Source organism: Lithobates pipiens, unplaced genomic scaffold, assembly GCF_037356315.1.
Source record: "Lithobates pipiens isolate NorthernLeopardFrog02 unplaced genomic scaffold, aLitPip1_a1.2 Scaffold_13, whole genome shotgun sequence".
Lineage (NCBI taxonomy): Eukaryota > Metazoa > Chordata > Amphibia > Anura > Ranidae > Lithobates > Lithobates pipiens.
In genome coordinates this window covers 322,488,039-322,503,050 of record NW_027507718.1, presented here as the reverse complement: position 1 = coordinate 322,503,050, position 15,012 = coordinate 322,488,039, and the positions used below count along the sequence as shown (strand labels likewise).

The 15,012-nt window shown below is 42.5% G+C and overlaps 1 protein-coding gene across 1 annotated transcript in view; it reads right to left on the bottom strand.

Annotated features, from left to right (window-relative positions):
* The window catches only part of NAA15 (N-alpha-acetyltransferase 15, NatA auxiliary subunit), a 91,466-nt gene that overhangs the window by 12,032 nt on the left and 64,422 nt on the right, over nucleotides 1–15,012 (bottom strand). The window contains exon 17 of the mRNA XM_077476922.1: nucleotides 9,385–9,483. Within this exon, the coding sequence (XP_077333048.1) occupies nucleotides 9,385–9,483 (99 nt within the window). The remainder of the gene's footprint in view (nucleotides 1–9,384; nucleotides 9,484–15,012) is intronic.

Below are 15,012 nucleotides of genomic sequence, written 5' to 3'. Positions count from 1 at the left end.
TCAAAATTGTCGCTCTATTTTTGTTTATAGCGCAAAAAGTAAAAACCGCAGAGGTGATCAAATACCACCAAAAGAAAGCTCTATTTGTGGGGGAGGGGGGTTGGGAGAAGGGCGTCAATTTTGTTTGGGAGCCACGTTGCACGACCGCGCAATTGTCAGTTAAAGCGACGCAGTGCCGAATCGCAAAAAGGGGCTTGGTCCTTTGGCTGCAAATTGGTCCGGGGCTTAAGTGGTTAAATTCAATAATCGCTAATAAAACAGTTAATGTCTAAATCTACATTTAAGCCCTTCGGTGCAAGTGTATTGGTAAGGAATATCCAGTGCATCTCGACAGTTCCCTGACTATATTGGAACCTCTCCACACCAGTTTTAAATGATAAACACACCAATATTTTAGGTCTCATGGATCCTGGTTATGGAACATTTTGAAGTGTAGAGACAAATTATGGTCTTTAAACTCCATTTTATAATTCTGGATATGTTCAGCTATCCTAATTTTTAAACATCTTTGTGCGGACTATATATATTCCAGGGCGTATACCATATGTGTAGTATTATACATGATGCATTCTCTGATGGAAAATTCTTTTTTAAGGTGGCTATAAAACTTGCCAGGCCCCTTATGGTTCTGGTTACTTCTCTGCATGCCCTACACTTCCTGGATGCAAAGCAGCCATCCCTATCCCAAAAGGAAGGTGGTCTAGTTGGTGGATTTAGTACTCTTTTCACCACTATCTCCAAAACTAGATGCCTTCCTATAAATACATTTGGGATTGGGCGAGAGCACAGGTTTAAGCGCCTTATCTAGAAGTAATATATGACAGAGGGCTGCAAATATTGTTTCCGAATTGTTGACATTTTTGCAGATTTATTAAAAAAGAAATACTGAACTATCACATGGTCCTAAGTATTCAGACCCTTTGCTGTGACACTCATATTTAACTCAGGTGCTGTCCATTTCTTCTGATCATCCGTGAGATGGTTCTGCACCTTCGAGTCCAGCTGTGTTTGATTATACTGATTGGACTTGGTTAGGAAAGCCACACACCTGTCTAAGTAAGACCTAACAGCTCACAGTGCACGTCAGAGCAAATGAGAATCACAAGGTCAAAAGGAACTGCCTGAAGAGCTCAGAGACAGAATTGTGACAAGGCACAGATCTGGCCAAGGTTACAAAAAAAATTCTGCTGCACTTAAGGTTCCTAAGAGCACAGTGGCCTCCATAACCCTTAAATGGTAGACGTTTGGGACAACCAGAACCCTTCCTAGAGCTGGCCGTCCAGCCAAACTGAGCTATCGGGGGAGAAGAGCCTTTGTGAGAGAGATGAAGAACCCAAAGATCACTATAGCTGAGCTCCAGAGATCCAAGAAAGTTGTAGTCAACCATCACTGCAGCCCTCCACCAGTCAGGGCTTTATGGCAGAGTGGCCCAACGGAAGCCTCTCCTCAGTGCAAGATACATGAAAGCCTGCATGGAGTTTGCAAAAAATAAAAAAACACCTGAAGGACTCCAAGATTATTATTATACAGGTTTTTTATGGCGCCAACAGTTCGCGCAACGCTTTATGACATGAGGGCAGACATTACAATTTGGTACAAGAGGAACCAGAGGGCCCTGCTCGTTAGAGATTACAATCTAAAAAGGAAGGGTCAATTGATACAAAAAGATAATAGCTGTGGGGGGGAATGAGCTGATGGAGGAAGTAAAACCATGTTAGTTCAAAGCAGGATAGGCTTCTTTGAGGAGAAGGGTTTTTAGGGATTGCCTAAAGATAGATTAAGGGACAGTCAGACAGATTGGGGTAAGGAGTTCCAAAAGATGGGAGAAGCTCTGGAGAAATCCTGGAGGCGAGCATGGGAGCTAGAGAGCAGGTGGTCTTGGGAGGACCGAAAAGAGAGCGGCATCGTTGGTATTTTGGGACTAGGTTAGTGATGTAGCTGGGGGCAGAGTTAGGGATGGCTTTGTAAATTATTGTTAGTACTTTGAATTTTATTTGTTGGGTGAGTGGAAGATAGTGGAGGAATTGGCAGAGAGGGGTGGAGGACACTGAATGGCTGGTAAGGTGGACGAGTCTGGCAGCAGCACTCATTCTGGACTGAAGGGTGATAGTCTATGTAAAGGTAATCCAATGAGGAGGGAGTTGCAGTAGCCGAGGGGAGAGATGACCAGGGAATGAATGCTGGAGTGAATCTTGGTGGTGTCTTTAGTTAAAAAGTTGTGTATTCTGGAAATGTTGTGGAGGTTAAGGTGGCATGATTTGGACAGAGATTGTATGTGGGCCTGAAAGGACAGTTCAGAGTCTAAAGTTACCCCTAGCACCCTGGCATGTGGGGACGGACTGATAGATGTGCCATTAATCTTGACAGAGAAGTCAGAGGAAGGGGCATGTGGGGGAGGAAATATTAAGAGCTCAGGTTTAGATAGATTAAGTTTGAGGAAGTGGTTTGACATCCAGGTTGATATGTCTGTTAGAATATCAGTGATGCGTGAGGAGATTGATGGGGTGAGCTGAGGGTTTGATTTGGGTGTCATCGGCATATAAATGGTAGTTGAAAGCCATGGGAGGTTATCAGCTGATTCAGAGAGGACGCGTAGATCGAGAATAGTAGAGGTCCAAGGACAGAACCTTGGGGGACCCCAAAAGGAAAGGGGAGTTGGAGAAGAGGAAGTGGAGTTGTAGGTGACACTGAAGGTGCGATGAGATAGGTAAGATTCGAACCAAGGGGGAGTGCAGCCATGGAGACCAAGCAAATTTAGTTTGAGGAGGGAATGGTTGACTGTATCAAAGGCAGAAGAAAGGTCCAAGAGTAAGAGTATGAAATAATGACCATTGGTTTTTGCTGTTATTAAGTTTGTGAATCTTAGCCCTTGTACACACGGTCGGACATTCCGATGGAAAATGTCCGGTAGGACTGTGTTGTCGGATAATCCGACAGTGTGTGGGCTCCATCGGACTGTTTCCGACAGACCAAGTTTTCCAGCTGGGCTATAAAATTTTCAGACAACACGATCCGATCGGACTTTGTCCGATCATGTGTAGAGAATTCCGATCGGACAAAGTGCCACGCATGCTCAGATCAAATTCCTAGACCAAAGCTATTGGCTACTAGCCTGAACATAGTCTCGTCGTAATGAAATAACGTAATCACGTTCTGAACGATCGGATTTTCCAACAACTTTGTCCGACCATGTGTATGCAACAGTGTCGGACAAAATCCAACGGATTTGTTTGTCAGAATGTCCGACCTTGTGTACAAGGGCTTAGGAAGGCAGTTTCTGTGGAGTGCTGTGGGCAAAATCCAGACTGAAGGGGATCAAGATGGTGACAATTAAGATTCTTTGGTCTGATGAGAGCAAGATAGAACTTTTTGGCCTTAATTCTAAGCAGTATGTGTGGAGAAAACCAGGCACTGCTCATCACCTGTCCAATACAGTCCCAACAGTGAAGCATGGTGGTGGCAGCATCATGCTGTGGGGTATTTTTCAGCTGTAGGGCAGGACGACTGGTTGCAATCGAGGGAAAAATGAATGCAGCCAAGTACAGGGATATCCTGGACAAAAAAACGTCTCCAAGAGTGCTCAGGACCTCAGACTGGGCCAAAGGCTTACCTTCCAACAAGACAATGACCCTAAGCAGAAAATAATGAAGGAGTGGTTTCACAACAACTTGACTGTTCTTGAATGGCACAGCCAGAGCCTTGACTTAAACCCAATTGAGCATCTCTGAAGAGACCTAAAAATGGCTGTCTACCAACGTTTACCATCCAAACTGACAGAACTGGAGAGGATCTGCAAGGAGGAATGGCAGAGGATCCCCAAATCCAGGTGTGAAAAACTTGTTGCATCTTTTCCAAAAAGACTCATGGCTGTATTAGATCAAAAAGGTCTTCTACTAAATACTGAGGACCATGTAATATTTCAGTTTTTATTTTTTAATAAATCTGCAAAAATGTCTGTTTTTCTGTAAATATGGGGTGCTGTGTGTATATTAATGAGGGGAAAAAAATTTACTTAAATGATTTTAGCAAATGACTGCAACATAAAAGAGTGAAAAATTTAAGGGGGTCTGAATACTTTCCGATATATACACACTATTTTTTTTTACTTTTTGCTAGAATACATATCCAGTAAAAAAAAAAAAAAAAATCTTCAATTTAGGCCAGTATGTATTTGGCTATACAACATAAAAAAAAAACAATAAGCATATATTGATTGGTTATTACGTCTACAAACTATGGGATTTTTTAAACTTTTTTTTTTAAACTAGTAATGGTGATGATCAGGGATTTTTTTTTTTTTTTTTTTTTGAGGGACTGAACAAAATCAGACACCTGACACTATTTTGGGGACCAGTAAGTGGCAAAGGGTTAAACATGTCCCTAGGGGGTGCTTGCTAACTGTGTGAAGATCTCTCCATCTTCTCCCGTCAGAACAGTGAGCTGCCCTGTTTACATAGGTAGACCGTTCTGCCTCTTTCGGAAACAGCGGGTGGCCGGCAGACTAGAGCCGATCTGCCGCAGTACAAGTTTGTTAGGCAGTCGGAAAGTGGTTACAGTGTCGCCTATGGATAGTTTAATATATCGTAGCTTGTTACCATTCCACGGAAGCACACAAATTTAAAGAGCGACATGTTTGGTATCTAATTGTTGTAACATCTTTTATATATTACCAAAGAAATTGGGTATTATATGGTGTTTGTGTCAACTAAAATGCATTACCCACTTTAGGACCGCCCACAGTACATTTGCTGTCAAGTGGCATGGGCAGGCCCAACAAAGTATATATACATTGCTTTGCACGTATGCACTGGCACATCCCACGGGGCACACAGCATGCTGCCCATAGCGCGACCCAGCGGATTATGGCTGCTTTGAGTGGCCGCATGATCACAATGTGTACACTACTGCAAGTTTCTGTAGTGATGCTGTGATTGGCCCACAGCTATCACATGGTACCTGGGCCAATCAGAGCACTCTGTATCATGTGATTAGCTGTAATCAATCATAGCAGGTCAACAGAAAGCAAGAGGTCATGAATGGAGAACCATTTATGACAGGTCAAACAATTGGGGTTTCAGTGTTCATCACTGTAACTGCAATCACAGTGTAAAAAAAATAAAAAATAATCCCTGATCACCAGAGCAGTACAGTTTTACTATGGTGACAAACTATTCTGATGAATGCAAAATAAAAAAAATTTAAAAAATTGTGAAAAGAAAACCTCAAATTTATTATTTCTTAATTTTCCAAAAAATTGTGACAAAAAATTACAACTTCGAAAATCTTACCATGCCTCTAAATACCTCAGATTGTCTTGCTTTCCAAAAAGGGGTTATTTGGGGAGTATTTGTACTGTCGTATCATTTTAAGGGCCTCACAAAAATGATAGGTCATTAGTACATCAGGATCGATCAATTTTCAAATATTAATACATTCAAACTAATACTGTATACACTTAGTTTTTTTTTTTTTTTACCAAAGACATGTAGCAGAATACGTTTTGGCCATTTGAAGACATTTGATTTTTTTTTCTTTGGATATGTTTTATAACAGAAACTGGAAAAGTTTTCTCTCTTCAAAATTTGTTTTTTTTCGTTTATATATAACAAAAAAAACCCAGTGGTGATCAAATAAAGCCGGTCCGGCCCCCTACTTACAAACATTTGACTTATGGAGGGAAACAAATATAAAACGAAATCTAGTGCACACCCTTAAACGAATACTTTGTGGAAGCACCTTCTGATTTTATTACAGCACTCAGTCTTTTTGGGTATGAGTCTATCAGCATGGCACAGCTTGACTTGCCAATATTTATCCACTCTTCTTTGCAAGAACACTTTAAATCTGTCAGATTGTGAGGACATCTCTTGTGCACAGCCCTCTTCAGATCACCCCACAGATTTTCAAATTGGATTCAGGTCTGGGCTCTCGCTGGGCCATTCCAAAAAACTTTTAATCTTCTTCTGGTGAAGCCATTCCTTTGTTGATTTAGATGTATGTTTTGGGTCGTTGCCATGCTGAAAGATGAAGTTCCTCTTCACGTTCAGCTTTCTAGCAGAAGTCTGAAGGTTTTGTGCCAATATTGACTGGTATTTGGAACTGTTCATAATTCCCCTCTACCTTGACTAAGGCCCCTGTTCCAGCTGAAGAAAAAACAGCCCCAAAGCATGCTGCTGCCACCATGCTTCACAGTGGGCATGGTGTTTTTTGGTGGTGTGCAGTGTTTTGGTGGCAAACATATCTTATTGGAATTATGGCCAAAAAATTCAAACTTGGTTTCATCAGACGCAAACACATTCTCCCACATGCTTTTGGGAGACTTCAGATGCATTTTTGCAAAATTTAGCCAGGCTTGGATGTTTTTTCTTTGTAAGAAAAGGCTTCAGTCTTGTCACGCTACCCCATGGCCCAGACACTAGCCACCGCAGTTTTAGTGTGGCAGAGTGGCACGGCTGGGCGAAAGGTTGCTATGTTACGTCGCTTCGCCCTGTGGCCACTAGGGGCGTGCGCTCGCTGCTCTCCCCCAAAACCGATGCGATCGATGCGGACACACCAAGAACCGGGATGTGTGTGTAAACACACAGTTTCCAGTTCTCTAAGGGGAGAAGAGACAGATCGTCTGTTCATAGAGAGTATGAACAGCGATCTGTCATCTCCCCTACACAGTCCCCTCCCGCCTTCAGTTAGAACACACACTAGGGAACACAATTAACCCCTTGACCGCCCCCTAGTGTTAACCCTTTCCCTGACCGTGAAATATTTACAGTAATCAGTGCATTTTTATAGCACTGATCGATGTATAAATGCCAATGGTTCCAAAAATGTGTCAAAAGTATCCGATGTGTCTGCCATAAAGGCAGATCGCCACCATTACAAGTAAAAAAAAAATAGTAATAAATGCCATAAAACTATCCCCTATTTTGTAGATGCTATAACTTTTGTGCGAACCAATATACGCTTATTGTGATTTTTTTTTTTTACCAATAATGTAGAATAATAGATGTCAGCCTAAACTGAGGGGAACATTTTTTTTTATATATTTTTGGGAGATACTATAGCAAAAAGTAGAAAATATTGTGTTTTTTTGAAAACCGCCGCTAATTTTTTGTTTATAGTGCAAAGAATAAAAAATGCAGAGGTGATCAAATACCACCAAAAGAAAGCTCTATTTGTGGGGAACAAAAGGCCATCAATTTTGTTTGGGTGCAACATCGCACGCCTACGCAATTGTCAGTTAAAACTACGAAGTGCCGAATCTCAAAAAGTGCTCTGGTGAGGAATGGAGTAAAATCTTCCAGGGCTGAAGCAGTTAATGTTGTTTAGTGCCTCTTGGCAGCTGCCCTGACCAGTTTTCTTCTTGTCTTTTCATCAATTTTGGAGGGACATCCAGTTCTCAGTAACGTCACTGTTGTGCCATATTTTCTCCACTTGATGATAGTCTTCACTGTGTTCCATGGTATAGCTAATGCCTTGTAAATTATTTTGTACCCTTCTCCTGACTGATACCATTTTAACAATGAGATCCCTCTGATGCATTGGAAGCTGGGACCATGGCTTTTGCTGTAGGATGCAGCTAAGAAAATGTCAGGAAAGACCTACTAGAACAGCTGAACTTTATTTGGGATTAATCAGAGGCACCCTAAATGAGAGCAGGTGTGTACTGACTCCTATTTAACATGAGTCAATGCGATTGCTTAATTTTGAACAAAGCTACATCCCCAGTTACAACACTTATGCAACATTAGTTTTGTTTTTTGTACAGTTTATAGATCACATTAAAAAGGTGGAAAAAGTTCTGAAATGATTTATCTTGGTCTCATTTTTTTTACATCACAGAAACCGGACATTTTAACAGGGTTGTGTACACTTTTTTTTTTAATATCCACTTTATGTTGTGTGTGTCAGGTGGGGAGGAGGCATTTTAGGCCCCATTCACACAGCCACAAACGACCATACAGCATCAAGAATGAATGTACTGTTGTGCACAAGAAAATATGCTCTGTGTGTGAATGAGGTCTTGGGGGTCATTCAAATGGAAACTCTGGCCTATACTGTAATGCATGGATGAGCTTTTTTTATGCAGCTGGCCTATGTTACGTTACTTTAAGGGAATGAAGCAGATATAGGTCCTAATTTGCCATTTATACACGTGTATGATGGACTGCATGCATTTGACTCCACTCATCTGCACACTTGTCAAATTAGGTCCTGCGGCTATGTTTGTAAAGCCACTGTAGAGTCCGCATAGAGTAACATAGGCTGCCAGTATGCAGCTCCAGCCACAAACAAATGGCTTAATTATGTTTATTGTTTTAATTTTATTTTTTTTATATAATTTTTTTTTTTTACAATGCTGGGGAAATGGGACTTTGGTGTAGTATCGGGACTAAACAGGCCCCTGTTTTGAGATGATGCGATGACAGTCCTAAAGCTCCTTCTATGAAGCTGCACTGAATGAACAGAAAGCACTCTGCACAGAGGTTTCCTGTTAATTTACAACCTGGAGACATGGTAAACAATTTAATATGCTTCAGTTTCAAATAAACCCTGACGTAATCTGTACCATTCACCCACTGTGTTCATTCAGGGAATGAAAGGGGTCAGTAAACATGACATGTTTACCGGCTACAATCTAAAATCCTCTCCTGGTTTCCTTGCAGGATGGCGAAACTGAAGAAAATTCAGGAAGAAGGGAGGAAAACAGGGACACACAGTAAAAGAGGGAACAGTATTGGTGACAAAGCTGCGGTACCAGCAGGAGGTGTTAGGGTCTCACGATTTTAAAAAATAGTTGTCATCAGCTGGAAGTGGTTCTGTGCAGCTAGTGTTATGTTGCTGGCAGCTAAGGCCCCATTTGCATCAGGGAGTTCTGAGAACATTCACAGGAATGCGGTAAAAGCAAGTGTTGCGCAAGTACTGTTAATGGCACCACAAATATCGGAAGCAAAACGCGTTTTGTCGTATTCCAAAATGTTTAGAGCTCAGCGCTGGAAAAGGTCCTTGAGCTTCTTTTGCCACGTTTGTCAAGCTAAAAGAAGCTCAAATGAATGGACCGTCCTATTTTTCACAAGAAAAAAAACTTTCAAAAAATGCAACGCCGTGGTGTGAATGGGGTCTGAAGGGTTGAGTAGCTATCATGCCTATAAGGAGACACAGAAAATAATTTAGAACCAGATCTGTAAAGGCTGGCCAATATGCAGCACAAAGCACTGTAGGTAGAATACCTGATAAACCTGAATCTCCCTGAATAAAAAAAGTTACAATGAATGATCAACCAATAAAAAAAAAAAAAAAAAAAAAAAAAAAAAAGACGTTTTGATATGCTTTGCAAAAATCCTACCTTCATTTGCACTAGTTTTCTATGAAAAAGGTCTTAGGACTTACCTGCACAAAAAAAACGGACCAAACACTGGTGGAGCCAAGGATGGTTAGGATCAATGGAAAATGCTCTCTTCACAGATTGCAACATCAAAAGAAATTTCTCTATGAAAACAGGGAGGAAATATTTTAGTAGGATATACACTTTGGCATAATTAAAGTGGATCATAATAGAGAATCGTACATTCATTTTCACATTCTATTTCAATTATGTCCTATTAAATCGGAACAATCTTAAAGCTTGTAATCTTGATTTGATATGGGATTTGTACTGCACTGAGTGCGCACCGTTAGGAGCGCATCTAGGCGCACATAGACCCTAAAATCAAGTTGAGATTTCGAATAGAACGTTAAAAAGGAGCCTAGGGTACCCAATTTGAAAGAGGTAAAGTAAAACAGAGAAAACTGGGGAGGGGCTAACCCTTGAGATGGGGAGGAAAAAGAGCATACAAAAGCCATGTTTTTTGCACGATTCCTATTCTTCAGATTATCCGTAGGCCTGAATAAAGAGGAAGGTTTTTAAACCCTTCCAGAAACTCAGGAGGGAGGGTAAAGACCTTAGAGACGCTGGAAGGGATTTCCACAGCTCATTGCCCTTTGTAACTAGGCGTCTGTTACCAGTAAATTTTAGTCTGCCGATTGTCGGTTCTGTGAGAAGTTAGCCGATCGGAGTGGGTTCAGTTTCCGGTGTGCCCTATACATACAGCACATTTCCTTGAATAGTACTTGCTTGGTGATAGGAAGCCAATACAGTTTTTCCAGCATGGGAGAGAAGTGGTCTGTTCTGGTGCATCCAGAGACCAGGCGAGCAACTTGATTCTGAAATGCTTGCAATTTTCATTGCCTTTACTCAACGGCCTCGAGTAGATTAACCGGTGTGCGGTACTTATGTCCCCGGCAGAGAGCTTTCCTGTATCTAGAGGTTTTTGGCCCGTATGACCCGTCCACGATGAGCGTGCCCGCTCGGCGCCATCATGTTTATAGCAAGTCCTGTGGTGAGGGGGTGTGGCCAAGTCACACTTCGTGTCGCAGTGGTTGCCAGGCAGCGGGACGCTGGATGGACTGGCTGCGCTATGCAAAGCAGCAAGGTGAAAACTTAACAGTCTTTAGAGGGGAGTTCAACAGTGCAGCATCAAGCAGGTGGAAGCTGTTAACAGTCTTGAGAGGAGAGTTCAGCAGTGTAGGGATGAGGTGGTGGAACACACAGGGGGCTCAAAATCTCAGGTCAGTAGTTTAGGTAATCTTACTTTATGATGCTCACACACATTTACCTCCTTGGATTCCTCGACACGATTCTAAAGCAAAGCACTTAAAAAACAAACGTTATATTTAACTGCTAAGAGCAGCCCCAATCTTGCTCTTCAGGGGCCCCCCAGTTGGCGGTCCTGGTTCCTCCACCCTGCTGAGTGCCCCCAATAGGAAGACATTTGTTATGGGGGGGGGGGGGAACTCAAGCAGGCTTAAATTCACACAGAGTGCAGCTTGATCTAGCCCTCTCATTGGCAGAGATGGACATCACTGCTGCAAGAGCTAATAAGGATGGAGAGACCTGGGAGAGCTGCTGCTCTCGTGATCATTGAGATGTGGCCCAGATAAGTATAAACCCAGGTGGTTTTCTACCTTAATGCATAGAATGCATTATGATAACATACCTTGAACCAAATGCATGCTAACCGCATTACTTAGTTATGCGGCAGCAGAGCGGCTCTCCTGCAGTACATGATCTGGCACCTCCAGGTAGGGAGCCCGCCAACGTCGCAGCTGTGATTTGACACAGCACAAGCCGATCAGAGAGTGCCGGCCAATAGATACCGACACACAGAATGGATCTCTGCCTATGTAAACAAGGCAGAGCTCCATTCTGACAGGAGGAAAGGTGTATTTTTTTGTCCCTGTAAATCAGGGAATAAAATCCTTCACTTCCCTTGGTAAAAGCACCACACAGTATACACAAACACTGGCTAATCACATATTTAACCCTTTAATCGCTATAGATGTTTAACCCCTTCACAACCAGTGACATTAGTACAGGGAGAGCATATTTTAGCAGATTACTATATTGGTGTCACTGGTTCCCACAAAGTGCCAGTGTCAGGCTGTCTGCTGCAATATCGCAGTCTTGCTATAAGTCGCTGATCACCGCAATTACAAGTATTAAAAATAAAAAATTCAGTATACATCTCAGTTTGTTAGCTATAACTTTTGCACAAACCAATCAATATACGCTGCTTTTTGGGATTTAAAATGTATGAAGTCATTATTTTTTTTTTTTTTTAATTCATGGAATATGTTTTAAAGCAGAAATAAAAAGTACACATTACATATATACATTTTTTTGTTCCAAATTTGTCAATCTTGTTTATAGCGCAAAACAAAAGAAATTAAAAAAACCCAGTGGTGATCAAATACCACCAAAAGAAATCTATGCGGGGTGAAAAAAAAAAAACAACACTACAGCGCTTTATGGCGGCACAATTGTCAGTTAAATGCAGTACTGTACTGCAAAAACATTATGGTCATAAAGGGGGGTAAATCTTCCGGAGGTTAAAGTGGTTTGGTACCTAAAAATGAAAGTTCATGTTATTAAAATCAATAGTTAGCATACTTACCTAAACGAACCCTGAAAAAAAAAAATATTATTTACTTACCTTTTATTTCTGATGTTTCAGCTGACTTCCGGGTTCTCCTCCCGTGGGAGTAGGGGTGGCTATCGTCCTCGCAATGGTCCCTGGGAAATTTCCCAAGAATCCATGGGGGACATTGAAATTGCGAAATCTCGCGAGATTTCGTTCGGACGCCGGTCACGTGACGAGGGCGTGTACGAATTTGCCATTTTTAAAGTGGGCAGGCAGCTGTATCTGCCATTACACACGAGGTAGCAAGCAAACAAGTGATTGCTTCTGTGGGTTAGTTTTCATTCATTCTTTGTTCTCTGTGCTGTGTGGTTTTCGTTGCCTTGACAACGGGGCGGGAACTTCCTGGAGTTTTTCTTTCCTTGTCACTGCTCTCACTGAGCATGTGCAAGATGGAGCGGAGCATGCTGGGAGCCAGACGTCATCATATACCAGGAAGTAAATGCCTGTGGGCTTCAGACGCCCACAGTTAAAATGGAAAATGCCAGAGTAGGTTTTTATAAGTCATCCTGAAGAAAAGATTCGTCGCGCCGGGGGTCAAATAAACGCCGGACGTGGATGCCAATCGAAGCTAGCACTCACCCACCAGTGAGACAGGTAAGAAAAAAAGAAAAAAAGAGCGGAATCCCACTTTAAGTGGTTAACTATGCCCTGCAAGTAGGTGGTATTGTGTCACTGCCTTCTGAACTACAGAGGTGCGGAGATTTAGTAACATAGTAGGCGAGGTTGAAAGAAAAAAAAAAAAAAGACAAGTTCAATGTGTGTGTGATTATAAGTCAGTATTACATTGTATATCCAGATTTTTGATACTTTTTAAAATGTGCCACAACTGAAAAAATTGTTAACACTGGTTATAGGCCTTGTTCACACCATGTGCAGCGACATGAGTTTTTCTGCACCTGTCTCTGCAAGGACAATTGTTCTCTACGTGCCCTGTTCACACAACACTGGCATCAAATGCATATTTTTTTTTCTGCAAGAAAATCTGCAACATGTATGCAGTTTTCTGTGAAGACATATACAACATCCACATTGTGGTGTACTACCATGATCTTTATAACCTTAATCCCACAGGGACCTCAGGAGACCATGTAACGGAGGTGCTGCAATATATTCGTGCATCAGGTACGCCCTCTCTACCAAGTGATGCCAGTGAGACATTGCAATCATTGATCACAGCGGAGGAGGTGGGCACTGCCAGTGCTCAAACAAAACCCTGCAAAGCCCCTGGCCCGGACAGCTTTTCACTGGCTTATAATAGTACTTTCTCTGATAGACTGATTACTCAATTCCTGACAGTGTACAACTCACTGGTGGCAAAGATCCTTCCCAGTGTGGGAACTATGGGCCTATTGCGCTACTTAAGGTAGATCTGAATTTTTTTTCTAAAATCTTGGCCAATAGACTCCCCCCTATATCCCTCAGCTGATTCATGTAGATCAAGTGGGTTTTGTCCTCTCTCAGGAGGCCAGGGACAACACCACTCGTGTCCTCAATATCATCCAGGTGGCATTAAATCGTCCTCAAAAGCGACTAGTTTATGTTCTTTGTATCTAATCCCAGTATATACCTGCCAAACATTCTTCAGGCCCTACACTCGTACGGTGCCCTATCCAATTAAAATTAATCTGTTCAATTCAGCAGCTCTTTAACACTAAGCTTTCTCAATTGGAACTGCAATCTATGCGTACCATTTCCCCTTTCAATGGCCAGACAAATCGATTAAGTATCTGGGGATACATGTTACCTCAGACATTGGGGACATTTACTCCATGAACTTCCTCCCTTACTCTGCAAACTCAAGATGGATCTCAACCAATGGCACTCCTTGTCCCTGATGTGGTTTGGGCGCTGCAATACTTTGAAAATTATGGTTCTCCCGCGAATCTTGTACGTGTTGCAGGCCTTGCAGATTGTAGTCTTTATGTGATTTTTCAAACAAGTGTGTTACCTATTCAGGGAGTTGATCTGGTTCCACAAACCACTGAGATTGAGTTTATCAATACTCTCCCTCTCTAAAAGGACTGGGGGTATAGGCCTTCCGATACTACAGAGCAGTACACCTCTCAAGGGAGGTGGATTGGAATTGCAATGAGGGCACTAAGCAGTGGGTCTCCATGGAGAAGGACGATGCCTCAATTCCTCTCCGATCTTCTCCTTGGCTGGTATCTCAATTTCATAAGGATATGTGGAATCACCTGTTCATTGGTGCCTCTCTACAGATAGCGAGAACAGTCTTCCATACAATGGCTCTTTACCTGCTGCCTTCACCTTTGACACCAATCCTCGGTAACCCTGACTTGACTCCAGTGTTCACCAATAGACATCTGCGTAATTTATGCCATCAGGGGAAGATCTGTCTTCTCAACTTTTGGCCTCAGGGAGGATTTCCTTCCCAGGATGATCTCATCAGGATTTCCGAACTTCCCCTGGACTACTGCCCAACGTAGACACTATTTACAGACCTTTCTTAGATACCATTATTCATCTCGGGGCTCTTACATCATTTGAGCCGAATTGTAAGAATGGGGAGCCGACCAGACACACACTTTACTTGCTCTATGAATACATAGTGTCGCCTTCAGATGGCACATTTCCATTGTTCATACATCAATGAGAAAAGGATTTGGGGGATTAACCACTTACCGTCCCCCACATGACGATGTACGTCCCCTTTTTTTTTTTTTAAGAGGGGTATCTCGGTAAAGGCAGCAGCTGCTGCCTCAACCGAGGTATCCATCTCTTCAGGCGGCGGTTCGGTAAACAATGGTGGTCTCTGCGGCAGATTCGCTGCGAGATCACCGTTATCTGCAGCGGGAGAGGTGCCACACCCTTCCTGCCGCTTTCCACTGCTTACCGGAGCCGTTGGCAGCAGCAGAGGCGATCGGGTCCTGTCACTTCCTTGGTAGGGAGACGAGTGAGGCTAAGATGGCCCCCACCCGTCTCCATACCATAGCAGGGCGGAAGTGACGTCAAAACGTCACTTCCGCCCATACATCTT